Source organism: Microtus pennsylvanicus, chromosome 8 (genome assembly GCF_037038515.1).
Source record: "Microtus pennsylvanicus isolate mMicPen1 chromosome 8, mMicPen1.hap1, whole genome shotgun sequence".
In the NCBI taxonomy this organism is placed as follows: domain Eukaryota; kingdom Metazoa; phylum Chordata; class Mammalia; order Rodentia; family Cricetidae; genus Microtus; species Microtus pennsylvanicus.
The window spans coordinates 7,990,025-8,008,414 of NC_134586.1; the positions used below are offsets into that span (position 1 = coordinate 7,990,025).

An 18,390-nucleotide genomic window follows, 5' to 3' on the forward strand; every position below is an offset into this window, starting at 1 on the left:
AATACTGTTTGCATGCTGTTACTACTCTTCTAGTCTGGTATGTTTTCTTGAACTCTTTCATGGAATCACTTCCAAAATGAAATCTCTATGTTTTCTTGAACTCTTTCATGGAATCACTTCCAAAATGAAATCTCTATGTTTTCTTGAACTCTTTCATGGAATCACTTCCAAAATGAAATCTCTATGTTTTCTTGAACTCTTTCATGGAATCACTTCCAAAATGAAATCTCAACAAAATTTGTTAAACTTTTCTTACTCACGGGTGGGGGAAACAGCAAATTAAAAGGGGCTTCCCTACAATTCCTTCCTAAAAAATCTAATATTTTTTCAGATTTTATCATCACTTCCTCATAAGCTTCCCCTTTGTATGTAAATCTCAAAATCATCTTATGTCTATTTTTGTAGGTGGCACAAGGAAAGACAAACTTCCAAAGTTGTTATCTCTATGGAACATTAGCATTTTTTAATGTCATAGTCTACATGATAGATTCTTTCTCTGTTTATCTGCCTTTCATATATTTTGAATTTTATATAACATACTAGCTTTTTTATCAACATGACAAAATACTTGGCAAACAACTTAACAAAAGATTTATTTGATTTGTGTTTTCAAAGGTTTGTGTTTATTATGATAGTACAGCTCAGTTGTCATCATGGTAATCAAGGATTTCTCCATCTAGGTTAGCAGTCCATGTCTAAGCATTTAATGGTCTCCACCATGCTTTAGATGTGTGCAGATCATAGGACAGCTTTCAGAACTCGTATTCTCCTTCCTCATATTCATAAGTAGAGCTGTATTATCACTTCAGGATGGAAAGCTTAACCATTGTGACTACCGTTGTCATTAGGAGGATGCTAGGACAGCCAGGGTTTGCATGATGTTCTTTTATTCATATGTGTGTGTACTTTTCAGGTGTGTCAAGCCTGAAGAGAAGTCACTTGGAGTTGGATTACATGCATTTTGCACAAGAACATTTGGTATGAACAATTTCCATAACACATCACACCAATACCATACTAAGTACTTAATAAACTAATTAATTTTCTCTGAATAAAAAGATAGCAACTATCTTGTCAATCTACAACACCCAACTTAAAGGGAATAACAGGGTTTGTTATGAAATCAAGCATGAGTCACCATAATGGGAACACAGACTCAAGTCATCCAAGTATCAGGTTCCAACATGGTGGCAGTTAGTGATGTTTGTAGTTATAGAAGAAAGGAAGTCACGTATAAGGCACTTCTCAAATATTTCTGTGGGAACGTGAAGTAGGTTGGTGACCACAAAGCAGGGAATTCTCTGCTGTAGGCTCAGATGCTATCTGATGGCATCCTTAGTGTTTGGGTGAGTGGAGGATAGCATCCTGTTAAGTCAGTACATCCACAAAGGCTTTATGTGATAGATGCATAGATATAAGATAATGGATGATCAATATGAGAGGTAAAGACAACTTGGCTCTGGTTCTACACTATTCCAACTGTCCACATCCAGGGAATTTCAACAACTTTGTGACTTCTTTAACATACATATACTCTGTCCACATGACCCTGAACTCCAGTTCATAAACCCTTGCCTTTGGAAATGACAACTTGTGTTAAGTCTGAGAATGGGGTAACTCCAGAGATGATAAATGTTTCCCCTTATCTTTAAAGAGTATACCTGAACTTAATTACACCTTTCATTTCTCAGTATATTCAAGAATAAAATGAGAAGGAAATGGTTTTGGTAGTTAAATGTGTAAAAAAAAAACAACACAGGTCATGAAAGGAAATACATGAGGTCCATGATTATGAATACAATGAATACTTTATTAGCATCTTTCATATAGTTTTATTTGTTGTGATCTAGAAACTTTGCATTAACTTATAATTTCTGAAAGTACAAAGCCATTGATTCTTATTTTGTTATATTTTTTATTTAATAGATAAATTGAAGTACTTCCAAACAAAACAACACTTCTCTCTCTTTTCTCTCATCCTTGCAACGGGATTTTTTCTTTTCCTTGCAGCTGGCATTCCGGCACCTATTTATTTTGGCGCTTTAGTAGACCAAACCTGTATACATTGGGGAACTCTGAAATGTGGTGAGCCTGGGGCATGCAGGATGTATGATATAAATAATATGAGGTAAAGTTAATTTTTGTGACTTACTTTTGTAGTGTTTAAATTTCCATTCATATCTAATATTTTATTATGTAATAAGTTTCGTTTGGCTTCATTTTCAAAATGCATATGGATGGTATACTTTTCTTAGTTATATATTTTAATATTTCCCCATTATTTCTAAAGTTCTTGATGCATATAAGCGTGAGTGGGTTTTCTAATCTAACACTCCAAAATACTTCAGAAAGGGAGAGGGTGTCTGTGTAGATGCCATGGAGCAGTAGGGAAAGAGCTGCATCTTGAACTGCGCTAGCGTGACAGAACACTGGAGATAAACAAGACAGCAAGATCTGGAGGCCAGGGACAATAACACAGTTAGGGGGGAACAAAATCTCTCAGCTCCTACCTAAGGACAGTGAGGAGACTCTTTCTTTCTTTCAGGGTCAGGATGACAGTCCCGGCGCATTTAAGCAGCATGGATCCTGACATTCTAACTCCTGGAAAGTTCACAGCCCTCTCGAGCTTGCAGCCTGATATAAAAAGAGCCCTGTCTGTGTGCTGCCCTTGCAGTTTAATAGAACACGTCGGGTGCCACAGCCATGGCTATCTTGAGAAGGAACCTTATACCTGAATTTGACTGATGTTCTCATCGTTGGGAACCCATAGATGCTTCATTGCACATAGTGGTTGTCTGCCTCATGAACCAAACGTGGCTCAGCAGAGGGATTGTGGTACAAGCCAGCTGAAAGTGTCACACATGGGGAGGAAGTTACCACACATAGAAATAACTGAGGCCGTTACTCTCAAGAACCAGTAGACTGGGGAGCCTGCCCTCTGAGATCTGGGTGCATCCAGTTGTGTGCTTTCATGCTGCTGCATAGACTAAAAGCAGTTTCTGCATGGTTGCCACCATTCTCAGTGCTACACAGGCACTAGTCACGAACAGTTTCGTGGAGTAACTGTGAGTTCACTGCAGTTCTAAGCCCAGAGGTCTTGCTAGGCTGATCGTAAAACAGACGTTAGCTGTTACCTTTTTGGCTTTCTAGGGCAACAGGCCCAAGAAAGCTCACAGAGAAACTTTGTTTGATACAGACTACACTGTTCTCATTCTTGCTCCTAAAAACTCATTGGTCAAAAGGAATTTAGGCCTTCTCTAGGTAGGACCCAGTTCTGCTCTGATTCTGAGTGAGGAGAATACTGAAAAGTTCTGGGAAAGAAAAGTGCTGGCCATTGCCCTGTTCCCATGTGTGTATGGCTGGGGTTGGTTACTATCCCATTCTCAGCTTGGTATGACTATAGTAACAGTCAACTACTTCTGTCCGTGTATCCATGTGGGTTAAAGTTCCAGTTGTGTGACATACCCAGAATGCTGGACTTTAACCCAGAACTTGAGCAAACTCACCCCTTCTTACTCAAATCGATTTTGTCAGGGTGTTTTATAACAGTGGCAGAAAAATAAACTAAGATATTTGTTAATCTATTACACATCTAGAAAAAATTTCAATTGTATTTCTAGACTGTTGTATCTGAAGTCTTAAGCCTCATCACATATATAATATCTTTATACTTTCCTATTGTAGAAGTAGAGCATGATCATGTTCTCTACATGTATGTAGTTCAGGATTTCCTGCCTAAGGAATGATGCCACCCACTGAGTGGTAGGTCTTCTCACCACAGTTAATGTAATCAAAATATCTCCCACAAAAATTGTTCACAGGTCAAGACAATCCACACAGGCCTTCACTAAAACTTCTTTCCCACGAGATTCTGGATTGTGTGAAGTTGACAGCAGTATCCATCACACCAGATTTTATGTATGTTGAGAACATGAAGGGAGTTTTCAGATTATTTAGAAATATGTATATGTCAAGATACCTATTTCCTAAACACATCAAGTCCAGAAACTTTAAAGCATATTTTATCAAATTTACAAGATACAGATACTTGTAACAGTATAAAGGTTATTCTCAGGAGTAGTGAAAGGGGAAATTACTCAATTCATTTCAGGAAGCTTTTATAGTCTTCATGCTTTAACTGAACAAGTTCAAGAAACAGAAAAATAATTTGGGTCTAAAGAGATGGCTCAGGGGTTAAGAGCACATACTGCTCTTTGAGAGCAGATAAGTTCAGTTCCCTTAACTCATGTTGTGTAACTCCCAACTTCCTGTCACTTCAATTCCAAAATTCATGAATACTACAGACACCCAACACATGCACATAGTTCATAAAGAAAAATTGATTATTCTATGCTTAATTTGCATGAAAAATTATCAAATTCAATATACTAATATATAAAAGTGAGTCATTAAACTTACTGACATACAAGTATTTCAGTATCACAAAATTTGTTGGCATAAAGTAGCATACAAGTGTTGAATAGGAAAAAATATTGAAAGGTGACTTAAAGATAATTTATACATTTTATACATCAAAATTTGGGCAAACAGAACACGGAAGTTCCCTTAACCTGATACAGGATATTTGGCAGAATATTTAAGAGAACAGGTGATAATGACTGAGGTGGCATTGGTCTGAGTGTGAGGTTATGGCAGAAGATGGGCATGGTGGTGGAGTTTGAGGACGTTGGTCATGTCACATGCTCTGTCAGGAAGCACTGAATCCTAGAAGTCCAGCATATGGTATTCATCTTCTTGGTGGAACTTCATCCTAGGCTAACACTTTCTGAAAACATCTCATAGGCATACTCAGCTATGCATTTTTATAACAATCTCAAGTCTAGTCAAGTTGACAAAGGAAACTAGCCATCACCAACCTTAAGAAGTTCATTTATACTTTTATGTTGAAAATTTTCAACATTTTAACAAACAGGATTAATAATTCAGCAAAGTAGATTATATAAAGTATGTGGGCAAAATAACCACCTGATTATAAATGATCTGTGAGGATATACAAACTTCTTTTACTGAACAAAGTAAGATTTAATACAAATTAGTTGTTTTCAACAGGCGCATTTACCTTGGGTTGTCAGCAGCTCTAAGAGCATCAAGTTACCTCCCGGCAATCTTCATTCTAAAACTTATGAGGAAGGTCCAACTCCATGGGGAAACTGACTCTCTAGAGACTGATCATGCAGAGATGAAGCTCACAGAGAAGGAAAGTGAGCACATGGATGTGCACAGAAGTCCTGAGGTTGAGAATGGCAGAGAACTGAAAACGAAGCTGTAATGAGGTTTCTATTGACCATGGACGTTGTGCATTTGGTTCTTTTCAGTCATGAGAGAAACTATCGGAACTCTTTTCTTATCCCGAAGAACCTCAAAAAATATTTTACTCATAATAAAAACATTTACTGATAGCATTTTCAGAACATTGGGGTGGTCCTTAAGATTATCCCAGGGGCCCCAAAGCTACAGAGAAACCGTGTCTTGAAAAACCAAAGGAAAGAAAAAAGAGACTATCCCAGTGAAGATTATGGTGACCCTACCACACTGAACTTTAGAGATGCCTTCATTTTTAATCAGCATTTTCTCTTCTAACTCAATCAAAGCAAGTGTATGTTTCTCACATATCTGCAAAGAGTGTTAGAACTTGCCCATTCCTGAGACACTATTCAATTTCATTGAATTTAGATTGCCATGGTGGAGGTATTTAGAACTGAAAATACTTATCTTGTTTGTGTCAATGAAATAATTATTCTTTCTTAATGCAAGACATCAGCATATGCTTGTATCTATCTAGGGGTTGTAAACTGTTTTTTTGAAAGATGCTATTTTCAAAATACTACTTTTCATTAATGTATCTTCTCTTATATTCAATCATTTTTTAAATTACTCTTGTCAAACAGTTGATCATTTTGTTTAGCGCACTCATAAATTTAGTGAGGTTATTAAAAATCATGTAGCAAAGATGGCTGGAATATTTTTTCCCTCATAATTCAAAACTGCTCATGGACTTCTTGATTAAAAACGAGTATTTGAGAAATCTAGACCATCTAAAGGCCCTTTGTAGAGGTGTGGTTGTATGTTAGTAGTACAAAGCTTGCCTGGTTTGTGGGAGGGCCTCAGTTCAACCCCAAGGTAGAGTATACATATACATATACACATACACATACACATACACATACACACACACACATATATATATATATATATATATATATATATATACATACATATACACACATATGAAATCAAGGATGGATGCATTATCAGATGTTCTCAAAAGACTTTCTCACATTCAGCTGGCCACTTTGGTACAATATTCATTTTACTCATGTGTCCTCAGAGCAAAAGGGTATTAATTTTCTAAATTACCTTAGATTAAAACCTTTAAAGTGGAGCCAGGTAGATGCCTCAGTGGAAAGTGATGTTTACCTCCAAGCCTGACAAGGTGTTTTGATCCCTGGAACAAGGACAGAGAACCATCTTTTGCAAACTGTCCTGTGCCTTCTTTTCCTGTACTTCCCTACCCACAAACAAATTAATAAATGAAAAGAATGTAGAAATATTTAACATATGACATCACTATAAATTGGGATTAATAAAATTCAAGATATACATAAAAAATAAAATCAAGTTGTGGTATTTTGATTGAGAACTATCCCTCCTAGCCTCCGGAATTTAAACATTTGGGTTCCATTTGATGACTCTGTTTGATGAGGATTAGGGGTACATTCTTAATCAAGGAAGTGCATCACCGCACTGGGCATTAACAGTTAAAAGCCTCACCTACGTCCAGTTCAGTCTTTGCTTTGTGTTTTGTTTGAGGATGTGAAATCTCATCTTCCTGCCCCAGTTACCACATCTTTTGCTTGCTCTTATGCTTCCTTGCCATGAGGTACTTCTATCTCTCTAAAGTCATAATTGTACATTAGGTGGGTTGTTCTTATGAAATAGTTTAATGTAATGTGGGGGTCACAGTAGAATTTTAAACAAGTGTAGATGTTATTTATGAGTCTATCTGCATTTCAACAATAATTAAAAATCTTCTTTGTTTCCTCTTGTCCTTTAGAAAATTTTAATCAACACACAATTCAGAAGTATAAATAGATATTAGCCCAAGTCACAGCAGTTAGATAAATACATTTTCAAAGGTTCACAATAAGTTGTACATGTGCTTAATTTTAGGAGTGACTGTGTAGTGAACTTGGTCAAATGAAGCTTGCATTACCTGTTGCCTTCCAAACCCTCCCATCTCACTTGTTTCACACTCTTCTCAACACTTTCAGCAAATAAACTACTTTTTCTTTTCAAACACTTTAGCTTTTTCTATTGTTAGGGTTTAAAATCTGAAACAATTTCCTTCCTTAAATCTTTATCTGGATGCTGTTTTTAGATCATAGGGTCAAATGAGACATTTTTTGAGATGTGTCTTTGAGATGATTATAATTCCTTGCCTCTTAAATTAGGCTCTTCTTTTTTTTTCTCATCTTTGCAGCAACACTTCCTTTATAGTGTTAGAATAATTTTAAAATTACTTGTTTATGTACTTGTTTTAGTGACAAATTGCTTCAGGTCTTATGGGCCACACCATGTTGGACTGCCATATATCAGGAAGCACCTTACGGGGTAAATTTTGGTGTGATCCTAGCCACAGCAGGTTCATACATTCCAGGGTAGGGATATGAGGGTTAGAAGTGTTAGGTATGAAGGACAGAGACAAGAAAGAATCACAGAGACATAGAACTGGGAGAGCAACTCTGTGGATAATGAATGATGAATTTTTCTGATTTCTGAGTTTTGAATATATTCATGTTTATTTTTTATACATGAAGGTGGAAGTTACAAGATAATCCCACACTAGTTCAGAATTATGGATAATAAAGGGTTATTTATTTAGGGGTAGACTCACAGATCAGAATCCTCTGCTGGAATGGGGAATAGCAACTAAATTTTGCAGCCAGAAAAGAGAACCAGAAACAAGAGAGAAAGCACATGCTTTACAGTTGCATTTTAGTACAAGAGATCATGCCCAAGTAGATTGGAATCTTAAATGCTATTGACTGAAGGAGTGGAATGTGCTCCCACAGTACCTCCTTTTGTTTAAATAAGAGAGTTCCAGACCCAATACTATATACACTAGTAATAAATATCAAGTATAGTTAGAATTACAACCAGCATAAACAATATTAAACAAGAAACATATGGTAAATGTTTTAATAAACATTCTATCCTATGGAGTCTAAGTCTTGTATTGGATATGGTTTGGCTAGATCATAAGAGTACAGTAATTACGACTATCTCATCTTCAAACCCATCAAAGGCCTGAGAAGAGAGACAATATTACTTGAGCAGGCAGGAAGTACAATCAAGCAGCTTCCAAAGTGAGCAATATATGATGGTGACAATTAGCTACCTAAGAAATCACCCAAAGTGTCATTTGCAATATTGAAGCAACCAACTTTGGCTAAGGCCTCACGTAGCTGACAGACCATTTTCAGAGACAGGAAGAATTTCAGAACCATCTTACAGTCTCTTGGCAAGATTGGACAGTCTTTTTCCTTGTGTCCTGATTATTGATTTCCAGATACCATGTACTTTGTTAGTGGTTGAGGTATGGTCAACTTCTTGCCTGAAGGCCAATTGTGCCAAGAAGAAAACAAACTCTGAGTGGAGTGTTTTGGTACTCAACATTCTCTTGGGAATAGATTAGTGCTGTCAGGAGCAATCATGTCTCATGTCAACAGAACCCTAAATTATTTAAATGCCATGTTCTACAGATACTTGAAGTGGTTGAAGACTACCTATCTATACAGAATACAATTTCTAAGTATCTAAAAAACCTAAATTATCTGACTGTATGTACAACAAACATGAGCAACTATTGACCTATAATATTTAATCCCTGTATAACTTAAAGACTAACACTTCATGTCAGAATATTAAATAATCTGCAAACAAATGTGCAACAAATGAGGACAATGACCTCAAAATGTCAAAAATGTATAAGTATCCTGATCAGAGGTAGGAGTAATATATAATGCAATATGAAAATATATCCTAAAATTTGTATTAATATACAAAATACTCTAAACAGAGGTAGAAGCATGCATATATACAATCTGACAGAACAACTTTGCATAAAGATGTACAAATATGGTAAACAGAAATAACAAACATAATTTGAACTTGTATAAATATACAAAAAACTATACCAATGTAAATTATCCATAAATAATAGCTCACAAGTATTCACTCTATTACCCACTAGTATTTATTATCCATTTTTTAAGAACACACATAGTTTCAGCCCCAACCCTCTACCTAATTTAAGTAAAATTCAACAACCTCTAAACATTGATCCCAACCCTGAGAAAAAACTTTTTTGGGATATAGGGGGAATTGTCCTCTACAATTGCTTCTCACTGTCATAAGGGTAATGTTCTCTTTATGGGATCCTGCAAAATTAAAGTGATGGTTATGTTTCAAAATTACTGTCTATTATAGTTGCCAATAATTTCTGAGCAGTCAATAAGATTTTTTCCCCAAAGTTCTTACTTAGATTTCTGGCCAGAACATCATGAGAAATTGCACCATTTCAGCAGCTGGTACCCCCCAAAACTGGTGTTATAGTAGTGCTATCAGCATCATGATGTCATCTCAACCAGCTGCATTTGTTGCTATGGTGCCCCATCTTTTTCCTGTAAAGTTCAAAGATTACTGCAGGAAAAGGATCTATAGAAAAATCTATTGTTCATTTTGGGAAACTTAACATTCATATAAACACACATTCAACAAAGAATACATTATAGACAAAATAGACATGGAGAAAGTGAAATTTTTCCTAAAGTGGTGTGGGAAGTCCTTCTGTCTCTGTGTTGCTTCTATTGGTTAATGAATAAAAAAACTGCTTTGAGCTTACGTCAGGGAAGATCAGAACTAGGCGGGGAAAGCTAGGCTGTATGCTGGGAGAAAGAAGAGGTGCTTTGGAGCCATTGCCAGAGTCAGACATGTCAGAACTTTGATGGTAGGCCACGAGATCATAGTGATATACAGATTGATAGAAATGGGTTAAATTAAAATGTAAGAGTTAGCCAATAGGTGCCAAAACTAATGGGCCAAGCAGTGATTTAATGAATACAGTTTCTGTGTGATTATTTTGGGGATAAGCTAGCAGGACAGCCAGGAACTGGGCAGCAGGATGAACAAGCAGGCTTTCCTACTACAAATTGATACTCCAATGTGGTCGACTATATCTACATAAAACCTGAGAAATCTTGAAAAGGAGTTCTAGAAAAAAAATAATACAGAATTTAACACAGCATCTTATTGTTTGTTGGTGGCTTGCTGCAGCTTTTATAAGAGAGTTTTTCTGATTCACCAGTAGCAGGAAAAATCCATGACTGTTTGAAAATGCCAGCTTTCTGTGCTATGCTGCCAGTATGACCTCTGGCTCTTTCAGGGGACAGAGCATTTGGATGGGGTTTGTGAGCAGACTGCTGCAACTTGGACCAGCTGTGTGCCTGGAAGTGTGGTGGTGTAAGTGGCTCAGAGGCACAAGCAGCTCTGCCATGCTTGACTGGGTGGGGTTAGCATGCAGTACCTTATTTGACCTAGTAATATCTCAGCTTAGGTTCTTAAGTGCTTAGCATTTTAAGAAGCACTTCTGATCAGAAATGGTTACAGATATGCAATAAAGACAAATCCAGATGAGTCATAGTGATGGATAAATGTATATAGGCTTGGAAGAGAAAAGGAAAAGAGTATACAGAATCATAAAATATAGTTAATGCTTTAAAAAAAGATAAAGTCTTTAAAGAGACATCATACAGATAGTCATAGATTAAAAGGAGTAAAGAACAAAAGCCACATAAAGATGGAAATTTCACAGAGAGTCTGGATTGTGTATATTATTGTGCTTTTTTTTTGAAGTTTTTGACTGTGAACGAGCTAAGTACAGAAGGTCCACCTACATCACAACAGTACAAATTCTCTCAAATAATATTTCAGTACCCACTGTCATTGACTTGGTTTATATGCCAAATCAGCTGTATCCTTCTTCATAGTGCTGAATTTTCCTTTTAATAAATGACTGTCAGTCTGTACCGTCTCTAAAAGTACTTCATTTGACTGGTTTTGTTAGTTAAATTATTCATATACTTCTTCAGAGTTCCCACCTCTTTTTTGAGAAGCTTGTTATCAGTTTCTAAAGACTGTACTGTTTCTAAAAGCACCTTTTAGCCCTATTATTAAATCATAGTTTTATGAAAAAATATTGAGAACAAGACTAATCCCCAGAATCAGAAATAGTGATGTAGGAGGGAAATCACATAAATCTTGTAAAAACCTTGTACACGATGTAAGTAAAGAGGCTATTGAAACCCTGGATGGTTTGGTTGTCTGGCATATTGCCCTTTTAATTTATAAAGTATTTAAAGTTATATACCTTACCTGTGGTTGATTATGAGCTGGAGCAGGTGTAATATCTGTTACCTGCAAGTAGAAGTCATGGGCCACCTACAAAACAAACCCAGCTGGGTCTAGTGGTAATTTGGAGTTGCATGACTGGTTTGAATCTGATTTTAGAGTGAAAAGCTGAAAGATATACTGAGATTAAAAAGAGTTATGTATATTAATCATAGCTTCGTACTCTGTGAATGTCTCTAGAACAGTGGAATAACAAATGCAGACAAATTGTCAGAAGCTGCAGAACAGCTGGATCAGACCTGGGAAGCCCACATCTCACCTGAGTTTCCACAGTGTGCACTGGTGGGAGGCAAGTGGTAGGGTGTATGTGGACTTGAAGCCACTCTAAGGTGTGTAATGAAAAAATATAAAGAACCACATCTAGTCCATAGCAAGTAAAGTCACTGCACAAGAATTCTATATCCAAATGAACTGCTGGCTCTGCACACAGGCCTTGGCCAAAGTGGGCTGAGGGAGGACTCATGCTGATCTTGGTGTGCTCTGAGCCCAGTGGAGGATGTGCTAGGGGAGGGGATTGAACTCTTAAACTGAATGGTTGGGTGCGAAATAAAGGCAGAAGTCATAAAATAATTCCACACCAGTTCAGAATTATGAATAATAAAGGGTTATTTATTTAGGGATAGACTCACAGATCACAAGCCTCTGCTGGAATGGGAAACAGCAACTGAATCCTGTAGGCAGAAAAAGAGAGCTGGGAGCAAGAGAGAGAGAGAGAGAGAGAGAGAGAGAGAGAGAGAGAGAGAGAGAGCACATGCTTTACAGCTGCATTTACAGTATAAGAGACGATGCCCAAGTGGGCTGGTATCTTAAATGTTATTGGCTGAAGGTTCCCACAGCATATACATATCCTTACCCCAATACCAAAGGGCAGAAGAAGGCAAAGACTGCTTTAACATGATACAAAGGACAACTAGAACAGTTACTCACTTTAATACTTTGAGACATCAAGCCATTAATTAATGGGAAAAACATTCTCTTGATTAGGCAGTGAACCAACCCTAGACCAAGTATCCCAAAGGCAGTCACTCCTTAGGTTAAATCTCCGATTTCAAATGGAGCAGAAGTATGTTTGAATTCTCTGACCTTTGGTCAGTAAGGAGTGGATCTACGTGTATGGGTCATCTTGATGACTAAAACACCAAGTAATCACACCCTAGTACAAGGTGTGGGACCACATTTATTGTCAACAATTTTGAGCAAGCTAAAATGTTCTGACCTTCAGACAAGGTGGAATAGGCTCATGATTTTGGGTCTCTACATTCATGGTGATCTTTTGGATTGTACTCTGGGATAAAAAAGAAACTTCTGTTAGCTTACTTTGATATATTTGTCTAAAAAAATGAATGAATCACCTCTTTTCACATATTGCTCTTATGCTTATGTAGGATTATAAAAGGACAGAACAAAAGTTATTCTTTAGGTGAATTAACACTTTTGAAATATTATTTTAAATTTTTTAAACCATTTATTTTTATTTATTTATGTTGTATATGTCTCTCTGTGGGTGTATAATAGCAGTGTGTGGGTACCCACAAAACTAATAGACAGGCTAAGAACCCATGGAGCTACAGTTACAGGTGGTTGTGAGTCACTTGAGGTGTGTGCTGAGAAGTAAACTCAGTCCTTCTTGAAGAGCAGCAAGTGCTGTTAATTGATAAGCCACCTTTCCATTCTGGAAATGTTATAGATTAGAGTTTAAACTTACCAAGTTTCTAAATGTTTTTCTTCTATTAGAATTCATAAATGATTCTCAGGACTGTATTAATAATTTCTTGTCAGGACTGCCAACCTAGATACTAAGATTTTTGTCAAGCTGTTGTTACACCTGTTTCTGTGTCCAATATACTCTCAATTACATGGTGTTTATTTATATTTTTAGCTTTGGTATCTGATCATTTATGGGGGTTTGCCAAAATACTTGTTTTATGATCTCTTATAAATTTTTGTTATGTGTACTGAAGTTGTTCTGTGCTTGACTACATCCAGAGCAGTGCTTTTCTTAACAACGTGCAATCTTTTCATTGTTCTGTGGATGAGTTTCTCTAATGCTGACAGAGAGCGAGTGAATACAATTTGTTATTTGAGCTTCAAGGAAGCCCCTTAGGGCATTTGCCAATAGCAAAGGGTTACCTATTCCTTGTTGATCTGCATTCTTTAGTGGAGCTTTGCCACACCTTATGAATACTGTAGAATTCTGGGGCCTTGTTTTTGGATTACCTCTAGAAAAAACATTGTCTCTAGAAATGCCTTACCTAAAGTCTCTTTTCAAATGACCTTGATTATCACAATTACATCATCTGACACTGCAGTTGTAGTAAGAGACTGCTTTTTCATTTTCCAGATCCTCACCCTCAAAATAATCACATAGAATCTGTATTAATTACAACACTGCTTGGCCTATTAGCTTATGCATATTTCTAACTCTTATTTCATAACCAATTTATATTATTTTATGTTTTGCCATCAGGCTCATGGCCTACCAGCAAGGTTCCAGCATGTCTGACTCTGGTGGTGGCTCCATGGCTTTTCCCTGACTCCCCCTCCTTTCTATTGGCATTCAGTTTAGTTTTCCTGCCGAGTTCTATTTCTAAGCCACTGGCCAAAACAGATTTATTCATTAACCAATATAAGCAACATATAGACATAAGGACTATCCACTCTATGCAATTTTTTTTTTAAATTTTAGAAAGTACTTCTATCAGAGAATTATCATAAATGTGTGATCCAATATAAGCTATATTTCTGATATCCATTCATCTATCATTGTTAATCTTGCCTTTAAAGTTCTAATCACTCTTTTGTATTCTGAATTATCATTTTCAAAAACCAAAGATTTGACTAATGTTTGTCTAACTTCTGAATCTGATACTATTCTATTTACATCTGAAGTCAATCTTTCCAAAACATTAGTGAAGGCTTCTTTTGAGCCTTGTGTAATTTTAATAATTGAATGTGACCTCTTTCCTGATTATTCAACCTTTCCCCAAGCATTTTAAACCTCTAAAGAACCTAAGAACTGGGGCTATGGTTTCTTTAAAGATTACATTAAAAACTAATAGGTACACATAGGGAAAAGGTGAAGGATATGCAAGGTAGACATCTCTGTAGTGTGAGTATATTAATAATCAGCTAGATGTGTTTTCTAGTTATAAATTCCCAGTTCCCTTGGAAGTAAAAAGTACACATACAAACTGCCAGGAAGAATAGAACTTTAGCCCCAACAGTTGAATGGTTAGGTAATCATTATCATTTTGAGAATTTATAAAGAATACAATTATAGCTGGTTTCCACATAAAGGTGATATACAGTCTATTTAGAAATTGAATTGGACATGAAAGTAATATCCTAATGGAAGCATACACTCAGATGACTACAGAAATATAAAAAGTATCACATAATTAGGGCATAATCATAAAGCTTGAATCTCTTATATTTATAACCACATGCTTGCTGCCAGCTAGGGCACAGTATGAAGAAGATCTGCTTGGCTGGATGGAATCATGTGGCTTGCAATATAAAAATCAATGATATGGGGCAATGATATCAAAGAAGCAGGGAAGAAGAAAATAAACTAAAATGCTCAAATATTAATAATTCATGGAAAATGATTACATAGAAATTAAACAGTATTGAAACTGCTCATGCTTGAATGCATTAGAACTTAGATATATAAAAACAATATGAGGTATTCATTGTCATCTGTTTGAAAGACAACCAGTAGTCAGACTTTTCAATTTTCACCAATTTCACACCTCTGACCTGCAACTCAGAACCCTGCTAGTGCTGGCCTCTGACAGTCTATATGCTTCTCAGTACCAACTAAACTTCTGGACTGAATCATAGATTCCTGGAGAAAGAATGCCAATGTCCTGTCACAAGGGTTTTGTATCACTTATGGAATGAATGAATAAATGAATAAATTATTTTAAATCTTTAAAATCTCACTGATGCTCTATACTAAATTTTGGAATAAGGAGGCTGTGTGTATAGCTCAGGGGCAGAACACTTAACTAGTATGTGCAATACCTTGGAATTTGATCCCTAACGCCACAAATATTTAAAACTTTTGAAGGGAATATATACCTTCTTGTTTAAAATGAACATAATTTATATGTGTTTGTTTTATTACATTTATTTATTTGATGTGTGTATATGTGGTGCATGAGTGTGCATGTGGTGTGTGTGTTCACAAGCACACAAATGTGCACATGTGACCATAAATATTGTCTTCTCTGTTCTCAAAGAGATTAGAGGAGGACAAATAGCAAGTGTCTTCTATCACTTTCCACCTTATTCCTCTGAGGCAATGTTTCTCACTGAAGGTGGATCTAGGATGATGTCTCAGAAGCCCAAGAAATCTTCTTCATTTCCATCTGTTAGTGGAGCTATTTGGGAATGAGTGAGGGCATGGCCTTGTTAAAGGAGGTGTACCATTTTCAGTTATTGATCTCTCTCTCTCTCTCTCTCTCTCTCTCTCTCTCTCTCTCTCTCTCTCTCTCTCTCTCTCTCTCTGTCTTGTATTTATGGATCAAGATATAAATTTTCAGCTACCATCCTCATATCGTGCCTGACTGCCTGCTGTCATGCTCCTTGTCATGATAGTCATGAACTCTAACCCTCCGGAACCATGGACCCCCAAATTAAATGCCTCCTTTTATAATTTGCTTGGTCATGGTGTCTCCTTACAGCAATAAAAAAGTAACTAAGACAGGGAATATTAATTTTAATAGAAAATTCAGAAATAATTCGGTATATTGCATTAGAAAGCTAGTTAGATGTATTCAACTTACTGTTTTGAAATATTTTTAGTCAACAGTGGAACTGACATCTAAATGTTGACCAACTGTGAAATCTTTATCAATCCTGTTGGCAGGAGTTTGTTTCTCCTGTTTGATCAAATTGATCATGTGATTCCTTTTTTGTTTGTTTTAAGTACATGTAGAAATGCTGAGTGTTTCCATTTTTTTCTGTGGTGTCTTTGGAATTTTGGCTAGAAACAGAAGGGTATGGAAGAATAAAGGATAATAATTTAGATATATTATAGTTGAGTCACCCTGCGCCAACTTAATCAGCATCCTTATGAGTTATTTGGAAGCTACATGTGATGAATAATTATAGCAGGCCAGTCAGAAATAATTCTGAAAGACAATATTGGTTATAGCTGATGGCCTCCACAGATGAAGAAACCAAACTACATTTTATCAATCCTAAAATCTAATTTCCTTGTTTTAGTATTTTTTTCAACTTAGAAGTAGGGATGGATCAACAATTTGATGATATCTTACAATTTATAATGTCCAGAACCAGCCAAAATATTATAGCTTACCACCATACAGACTAATTTATAACTAGAGAATTGTTGACATTAAGTATTTGACCTCAAAGATGACAAAAACAAAGTCTTAGCATGAGTTTTCAACATCATCTGAAAATAACTGGCAGTAAATAGGCCCAGATGGCACCAGAAAAAAGTTTAACATTGTTTCCAAGAAATGGGAAGGTTCTCCTGTTTTTTTCTACATGCAGCCTATGCAGCCCTATTGGTAACACAGAGAAAGAAACTTCTGAGGAAGGAATGAAGTAGAAACAAGTTTAAAGGAACCCAGAACAAATGGACCCTCAACATGAGGCATCCTATACTCATATCACTTCAATTGTATTTTCCTTTGCAGTGTGAAGAAGAATGACATGTTAATGCTAGCTATCAGCTGACATTCCCTGTGAATGATGAATGTCATTCAGTTAATAATCAGTAAAAGATGCAGTAATTCCTAAAGACATACAAACTATGAAGACTGTGTTGTGAACTGGTGGAATCACCGAGCAGGCCTGGAGCTAGTGAGGATGCTGGAGCAGGAACACAGGGGAAAGTCCAGGACCAGATGGCTTCATGCTAATATTCTGCCTAGCACGCAGAAAAATAATAATAATTATAGTTCTGCTTAAAATATTTCTAATACTCATGATGAAACACACAGAGGCTCACCCAATGTGGCCAGAACTATGCTGATACTCATACTAGACAAAGAGACAATACTTTAGATCACAGTAGTTGTGGTCTAATTTTTGTTGTGAAGTTGTCAGATGCAAAATTATAGCAAATGTTGCTATGTGGTTGTGGTGCACACATTTGATCCCACCACTGAGGAGGCAGAGGCTGGCAGAACTCTGAGCTCAAGGCGCCCTGGTATACAGAGTGAGTTTCAGGAAGGCAAGGACTACACAGAGAAATTCTGTATTGAAAAACCAAAAAAAATACAGAAAAAAACTACCTTTCTACATTACAAAGAACTGTCTGGAAACTATTATGAAATCATTCTTAATTTTGGTGCATCAAGAGTTAACTATGGAGGCAAAAACATAAAATTTACTTCACCCATTACCAAATTAAAAAGAGATGCAAATAGACATGAAAATCCAGTTGTAGCCATCAAGATCTCAAGAATTCTGATATAATAAGGTACTTATTTCTAAATATAGCCTAATTTTTTTCAACTATTACCATTAAAAAAGCTCTTTCCCCAGCTCCGTATGAGATTTAAAATAAGGATGAACATGGAAGTAAATGAGAAATAGTTTGATTAAGGGCTTGTATTGAAAACAAGAGAGAGCTTGGGACTTCTCTTGACCTACTGTGATGTCAACTCTAATTTGGAAATAAATACTTTGAAGTCCTTAGATTTCTGATGAGATAAGAAATTGGAAGGAATTGGATTTGTTAATATTGCAATCACTTATATGTTGAGTCAGATTCCTTCCTATGGTGTCTAAAAATATTATCATGCATTTGGTGGGCTCTGATCCAGAAGGGAGCTAGTAAGGTGGGGCATCTCTGAAGAGGAGATATGTCTTGGATGAGATTCTCAGGACTACACTAATGGAAAGTGGAATAGAACTCTC

At 36.4% G+C, this 18,390-nt stretch overlaps 2 protein-coding genes across 2 annotated transcripts in view; one reads left to right on the forward strand and one right to left on the reverse strand.

Annotated features, from left to right (window-relative positions):
- The window catches only part of LOC142855684 (solute carrier organic anion transporter family member 1A5-like), a 55,313-nt gene extending 48,730 nt beyond the window's left edge, over positions 1–6,583 (forward strand). The window contains exons 12-14 of the mRNA XM_075982132.1: positions 914–978; positions 2,011–2,128; positions 5,071–6,583. Of these exons, the coding sequence (XP_075838247.1) occupies positions 914–978; positions 2,011–2,128; positions 5,071–5,290 (403 nt within the window). The 3' untranslated portion in view covers positions 5,291–6,583. The remainder of the gene's footprint in view (positions 1–913; positions 979–2,010; positions 2,129–5,070) is intronic.
- Slco1b3 (solute carrier organic anion transporter family member 1B3) overlaps positions 1–18,390 on the reverse strand; it is a 1,042,880-nt gene that overhangs the window by 553,343 nt on the left and 471,147 nt on the right. The gene's annotated exons all lie outside the window — the stretch shown is intronic.